Source organism: Scleropages formosus, chromosome 16, assembly GCF_900964775.1.
Source record: "Scleropages formosus chromosome 16, fSclFor1.1, whole genome shotgun sequence".
Lineage (NCBI taxonomy): Eukaryota > Metazoa > Chordata > Actinopteri > Osteoglossiformes > Osteoglossidae > Scleropages > Scleropages formosus.
Window position 1 is genome coordinate 17,520,343 of NC_041821.1, and position 7,742 is coordinate 17,528,084.

Genomic DNA, 7,742 nt, shown 5'->3' on the forward strand with positions numbered 1-7,742 from the left:
TGTGTGGAGTTTGCATCTTCTCTCCATGTTAACATGGGCTTCTTCTAGGCGTTCTGGTTTCCTCTCACATTCCAAAGGCATGTGTTTCAGGTAGACTGGTGACTAAATTGCTTGTAGTGTGTGTGAGAACACGCATGTGTGCAAATGAGTGTCTGACTGCCAATCAACAGACTGGCATCCTGCTCAGGATGTATCCTGCTTTATGTTTCCAGGATAAGCACAAGACCACAATGCTGCACTGGACAAATAATTACTGATAATGAATGAATGAATGAACATAAAGACTGAATTTATTGAGAAAAAGATAAAGCTGACTGACACCAACTTTCAGAGACTACTTGGGCTGCTACACTGCTTTGGCTGTGGACTTTTCATGCTCATGGCTGTTAAACTCCTCCCAGGGCTTCAGTTGTGGGCCAGGAATCATGAGGGTCTAAAAAAAAAAAAAACAGACAAATCCAGTGAACCCAACTACACACAGACACACATTAATTACATATTAATATTTTATATTAGAACTATTGCATATTTGCCAATTAAAAAATATTTAATGTGGATAAAAAAGAATCTTTAACTTTGCCTCCCCAAAGAGTTTTTTTTTTTTTTTTTTTTCTCACCTTGATGATGGGATCCTTGGGTGGTGCCCAACTAGGGATGATCTTGCCATGGAGTCTCCAAGTACCGTAGGGGTTTTTCAGGTGCCTTTCAAAAACAACATACTCCAGGGCATCCCGTGGCTCATTTTCATCCCCCAGCATCAGCCTTCCAAAACGATCGTAGATAGCCACAGTCTACAAGTCAGGGTGTTGATTGAGGGGTTATTTTGTTGCTTAATTAACATTTTTATTCAAAAGCAATTCATACATAACCATTTGTATAGCTGGTTGAATTAATGTAACAATTCAGGATTAGTACCCCAACTAAAGGCAGCACTGTCCCTCCTGGGTCTTGAATAGGAAATCTTCAGATACTTATATAAATCAACAATAAACATTGTCGATTGTGGTTTTGCCTAATGATTTTTTAATTATGGTTTCTGTTCTGTTTGCTCTGAGTTTAAAGAAAAACTACATGCAGCTACCTATGCACTGTATGCTGATACACACGGTGACATCAGAAAACAGACTATTTCAATACTCATGTTTGCCTCTACATCTCACTATCTGTTGGTGAAACACACTTCTGCTTTCTGAGCTTTGTGTCGCTTTTGCATTTAGCATCTGCTAAACGAAAAAATATAAATGTACATAAAGGCTGAAACATCTTTTTAAATGTCTTGATCATGCCACTTAAAACCTTATTTCCCCCCCACAGTTCACAGTTGAAGATAAATATCATCAGACACAGACACATTTAAAAATAACTTATTCCACTTAATCTCTTACCTGTTTGTAATGCATACGCAATGTCACTTGCCCATAAAGGTTTCCTTTGCTAACCATGTCTGGACAGCGAGCGTGTACAACACGAGGGGGCTCAAGAGACTCCAGAAACTGCCAGCGTATTGTCTTGTAGCGGTTACCCCTCACCATATCCTGTAAAGGCAAAGAGCAGAGCTTCAGATCTCAACTGATCTTTTACATTTACTCATTTAGCTGATGCTTTACATTAAAGCAACTCACAATGTTAAGCTACTTAAATCTATCCATTTATACAGCTGGGTAATTTTACTAGAGCAATTTAGGGTAAGTACCTTGCTCAAGGGTACTACAGCTAGAGGTGAGATTCAAACCTATGAACTTTAGGTCCAAAGGCAGCAGCTTTAACCACTACCTTACCAGTTGTCCGCAAAGATTTATGTGGAAAGACTTTTCAGCAGCATTAAACCTCTAACTTAGGAAGGGTTTAGCTTTAGAAGCAGAGAGAGGACAAACTGCATATTTCTAATATTAAGTTACAGAATCATAGATATACCTTGGACCCTTCTCTATCAAAAGTAATGGATACAGACAAAGTTTTATGTTCATCTTATGACTGCACTTTGCATTTTAGGTGTGAATATATTCTTACCAACCAAGGTGACATTGTCAGCACGTAACAAAGTGAAAACAGGTGACCCCCGATGAATGGGGCGCAATCAAACTTGACCCTTTAACTGACCTTTTTGGGGTCCTGGTTGTGTTGAACCCATTTTGCAAAGCCAAAGTTCATCTTAAAATACGACAATCTTAATTTCCTTTGTACCAAAGTGCTTTGTCTTTCCCATTCCCAGATGAGCCACATGTATGATGCATGCAGAGTTCAGTTTTAAATTTCTGTTATGCTTTTACCATGCCTTTACTGATCAATCTCCTCTATGAATTCCACAATGGAAAACAGGTTTAACTGAAAGGTAACAGATACAAATAATCTGTTTGGATATGTGAAAACAACACTGAAAAGTAGCATAAAGGCTGCTGTCAGTTTTATGTTCCTTCTTGCAATGGTTACAATGGATCACGTAATTCATTCAGTTGACAGTTAATTAAGATTAAGAGGAAAACAGAAGCAGTCTTGTGTACAGTACTGCTCACAGGAATTCTGTCAATGTCACAATGAGCTAAAGGTGCAACTTAGTAACATACAGGATAACATCTCTCTGTCACCAGCTTGTGCAGCCTCTCCTTGTTGAACCTAAAGCAAAAGGAAAGACAGAAATAAGAAACTCATACACATATTTATACTTGAAAACATTTACTCAATTGTAAAAAGTTTTTCTGTTTTCACTCATGCTAAACGATCAACCAATAAATCACATAATGTGTTTTTTTTTTTTCTTTTTCAGGAGATGTGGAAAATGTACAAACACACCTGACATGTCTTGTACTTCAAAGACTGTGTATGTAGGACAGAGACTACCAGAATATAAGCAAATAATATAGATACCATGCTGATGAACCTGACATTTTCTGCGCAAAAACCAGTGTTCATTACCGTTATCATTTCACTGACAATACAGTGTCCTCTAACATGTAACAAAGGAAATCCACCAACATGCCAAATGTAGACCCAAAGTACAGAAGATCAGCAACAAATTGTGAGCACATGTGGGATATGTTGTCATAAATTTACTCTCTTTAATCCAGGAAGTTAACTTTCATAGCCATCTGCCAAAGAATAATCATACCTGCAGAAGACTAACTTGTGCATTCTTTTAATACAATATTTCTAACAAAATATATCCCGCAGTTACGTCAAGCATGGGTGTTTTAGACCTCCTTACTGTGCTAGAGCAGTTTGAGCCTCTATAAAGATCTCCAGTGCTCTATCTGGAAACTCCTTGGTGCTGAACTTTGGATCATGTTCCCTTATCTTCCGTATCCTGCAAAGCAGAGGGAAAAAAATGTAACCCAACCTGTATTTTCTCTGTAGAAATAATTCAGAAAGCACTGTAGACAAGCAGGAAGAGGTAAACAGGAAAACAAGAAAGCTCATTAAAGGACAGAAGATTCAAAAATGCAAATGAATATAAATAAGTAATTAAAAAATTATAATGTTTTATTCCTGTAACAGCTTGTTCTCATCTTTATACTGTTTTGAGTTTTTTTCTTCAGCAATTTTTGTATTATTACGAAAAGGTCGCCTACTACACATCCAAACCTAATTTACTCTTAAAAATCCATTGTTATTTGAACATTCACCTTACCAAAAACACTATATGCCCCCATTATTTCTCCCACCACAGTGCCATTTGAGTTTCTATTCTTCCTGCACACATTTCCCTCAAATGGCAGCAAAGAGAAATGCAGGCCATTTTTTACTCCACAGGGAAATTTTGGAGAAAAACCAGCGAGAAAATGCAAAGAAAAAAAATAAATGTGAAAACATTTGCATCTTTGAAAATTTGTAACTCACATGTTTGTAACACAAGGTACAAGAGTATAAATAAGAAAAAGTCACTATACCAGGGGATCGGTATGTACAAAAATGCTATGAAGAATAGGTAATGGGCAGCAGATAGTTTTCTTGACTCATTTAAATTTGTAATTTCTCAATGTTAAAAAGTTGCTTTCCTATTTTTTGAACGAATGCATGAAAAGCATGACTGTTCACAAAATGAATGCCTGGGATTACTTAAGGGTGAAGGACACATTCTGTGCATTCTAGAGTTGCGGGCATAAAGGACAGACCGAAGGATTTGAGAAAATAAAAATAGAAAAGAGAAAGATAAAGTGAAAAGAAAAAACTGAGAAAGATGGAAGGAAAGCGAACTGAGAGAAAAGAAATACTTGCGCTAACTGCGATGCGGCACTCTGTTTAAGTTGTTCTGTGCGCTGTTTCAGTCCTTCCTTGGAGAGCTTTGAGAGTCGAGCATCACCCTCTGGTGGAATGTAGGGATCAAAGATTCCAGCTGAGAAGAGAACAGGAGGGGAAAAAACAGTAAGAAGGAAAATGAGCAATGTTCCCACAACTGTCTTAACCACTATCCACTATTGTTGGCATTGCCTTTTAGTTAGGTATCACAATAAACAGCATTTAATGGAACGCTGAAACATACATCTGATTTACACTACTCAGAAAACTTAAATCTCACATGGATCTATATGGAACTTTTAATAGAGTTATAATCCCTTAGTCCAGGATACCAAATCTGAACTTGTTCAAAGACCCAATAAATAATAAAAAAAAAAAAGTAAATACACATAGATAAAACAGTACTCGCAAAAATGCAATCACCATCTGCAAAGCAAATCTCATCAACATAACCAACTGGTATTGAGCTAATAATCTTAAACTAAACTGTTCCAATTCTTATTCCTGGGAATTAATCATTTCTTAACTATACAAGTATATTGTTTCCTGTTAAAAAACAGTAAATCTTAATATTGTAATTAAAACAAATCTCAATCATTCATTTTTTGTTTTAATCATAACAAAAAAATCATTAACACACAAAGAACAGTCTCAATTTTTTAAAGCTATTTAAATGGATTAATTTCATTATTATTTTTGATCCAGAGTCTGCAACAGGAAAGGAAAAACAACACAGGCTGAGCAGGATTCAAATCCACTTCCCAAACAACACTAGTGCTGTGAAGCACAAGCTCTACCAGCTGTGCCGCCTACATAGCGATCTGAACAGTATATGTTTTTGGATTGCAGGAAAATTTACAGCTGAGCTACCACGTTCTTAATTAGTACAAATTAAAAGAGAGCACTAACGTGTACAATATACAGACTATTTTGTTTCCAAAATATAGTCTGCATACAAGTTGAACGTAAGTGGAATTACAGAATGAAACTGCATCTGTTCAGTCCCAACTTACCAGTGCAAGCAATGTTGATAGCTCTCTCCATGTACTCCTGCTGAACAACTATTCCAGCTGCTCGGGCCCGTGCCTCATAATCAACGGTGTGCTTTTTTGCATCATCAGTTTTTGGAACGTAATAGCGCTTCTTAGTCCGGAGCAGGATTAGAGATGGCAAGTGGCACTGCACAGCTGGGTCAAGCAAGGCCTGTTCTCGCTGTAAGATGTTACACTGAAGTTATCACAAACATTCACGCAAAGAACAAAATGGCATTGAAAGAGGCGATCAACTTAAAACTGTAGTCGGGCAACTGTACGAAAATTTCGAATACAGAGAATCCACAAACGTAAGCACAGAATGCAGATCACAAATCATATACAGGAAACTTCTGAAAAATACTGGGAGACACACATTTACCAGGTTTGCCTGATATGCTGCAATCGGAGAGAAAAAAATTCTCACATTTGAAACACGTTTCTCTGCTAGCATTTTACTAAAATTCAACAGCTAGTATTAAAACAGAAACATGAAAAGCAACAGAAGAAATTCATATAAATGATCTTAGCCATATACACCTCTATAATCATTCAGCTGTCGCAGTATGTATGACATAGAAGACACACACACACAGTCTGACATCACTTGTCCCAAGCATGGTCACAGCGAACCGGATCCTAACCCGGCAACACAGGGCACAAGGCTGGAGGTGGAGGGGACGCACCCAGGACAGGACGCCAGTTCGTCGCAAGGCACCCCAAGCAGGACTCTAACCCCAGACCCACCAGAGAGTGGGACCCGGTTAAGCCTGCCGCGCCACCGCACCACCCATAGAAGACACTGCTACATTTTAAAAAACATCACAGTTACATAGTTAACTAAATCCCAGCAAGATGCCAATTTTCACGGAAGTTTTTATCCTACGAAACAAATCTGCCTCAAAATTTTCCACTATTCATCAATCAGTAATGAGATCAGTAAAAGCTTTTATACGAATACAAATGCATATTAACTTCCTGAGCCCTTGGTATAGTCGTAATTGCTCAACGTGGCTCTCAACGGTTGCCGGTATGGTCGAGAATCATCGCTAGATCATCGCACGTTCCTGGAACGATGCGGTACGTTTAAGCCTTCATACGAGCGATCGCCCATCTGTGCGAACTTGTACTTGTGTCACAGAGGTGCGAAGCTCTAAAGTGGTCAGAGATGAGGGCGAAAGGCCTCTTTTCCATCATATGGCATGCTCTGAGAAAGTGAGGAAAGCACTGAGCCACAGGCTGCAGGAGGTTCTCCTGTTGGAAATCTGCATCTCTGACAGGAAAACAAAGGCCATTGTTATCTTCATTTCCAACTTTAAAAATTCACTGTTACTCACAAGACTGCTCATGTTAATTCTATGTCAACATTACCTTAAAACACAACTTGCTTATTTCAGAAACTAAGGTTTTCTTCATCATTAACCTCTTACACGTGGGAGGAGGGGGTCAGTTATTAAACAACAGTCATTTCTGGAATAAACCTATTAAACTTTACTTTGAGAGTCCTTCACACTTGCTGCCTTTTCCTTTACTATACAATGATGCTTCAATTTTTTGTCCAGTTTGAATTCGTTCACGTAAGATAATAAAAAATTAGAACATCTATATATACAGGTTTTGATACCGGTTACTTATAGGATGTCACAATTTGACCAATTTTATCTTCCAACTTTGATTCATATTCATATGAATGCAGAGTCTGGGAGGGAACTTCCACTGTCTCATATATTTATTAAAAAAAAAAAAAAAAAAAAAAAAAAAAAAAAAACACAGGCATTCGCACGAAAATCTCTAGCACGGCTTCAACAGCCAACACACACGGTGAATTATCTGTACTTTATGTTCACTCTTTTCAAACGATAAGACGACGTAAGAACACGTTGGAAACGTAATTTCATAACGCGCGAAAATTATTTGCACATCACTGTCATTCATTGACATCACCAGAAGAAAAGAAGTAGAACGACACACAGCAGCAGTATCATCAGAACTACCCTGTGGGTGATGTAACTAGACGGGATACTTTTGGCAAAACGTAATCGTCAACTTTAAATTTAACATTTAAAATGTTTTCCACACACAGAAAAAAACAAAAATACCTGAAAGCAGTGGCACATGAGCCGCTGAAAGGGCGCTCGCAACCTCGTCATGGGAGCAGCCATGACTTCTGCGCTTAGGGCCTTTTCTTCTTCTGTGTCTTTACTCCCCAGGCGGCGGGTAACATCATCACTGCATACTGCCACCTAGTGCCCGGGAGGTGAAACATTCCGCGAATTGCAGTCGGCTAAGGAGCGCTACAGCACTGAACTGAACTCAATTCAATGCCAAAGTCAAAATAAATTTCCAACAGTTCCGTCCAATTCAAATAAAATTCAAATTAAAACTAAAAAAAAAATGTTCAACATTTTATCCAATTCAAATCAAATCAAATTCAAGCTCAACTGAATTGAAGACTATTGTCATTGTACTGCTGTGCAA

General features: G+C 38.1%; 1 protein-coding gene across 1 annotated transcript; it reads right to left on the minus strand.

Annotated features, from left to right (window-relative positions):
* Positions 1–264: 264 nt before the first annotated feature.
* Positions 265–7,450, minus strand: mrpl45 (mitochondrial ribosomal protein L45). The gene is made up of 8 exons (XM_018750816.2): positions 7,364–7,450; positions 5,247–5,445; positions 4,213–4,330; positions 3,203–3,301; positions 2,565–2,613; positions 1,386–1,535; positions 618–791; positions 265–433 (listed from the first exon to the last, which is right to left on the minus strand). Exons 1-8 carry the CDS (start codon positions 7,424–7,426, stop codon positions 347–349), a joined length of 939 nt encoding a protein of 312 aa, XP_018606332.1. The 5' UTR covers positions 7,427–7,450; the 3' UTR covers positions 265–346.
* Positions 7,451–7,742: the final 292 nt, after the last annotated feature.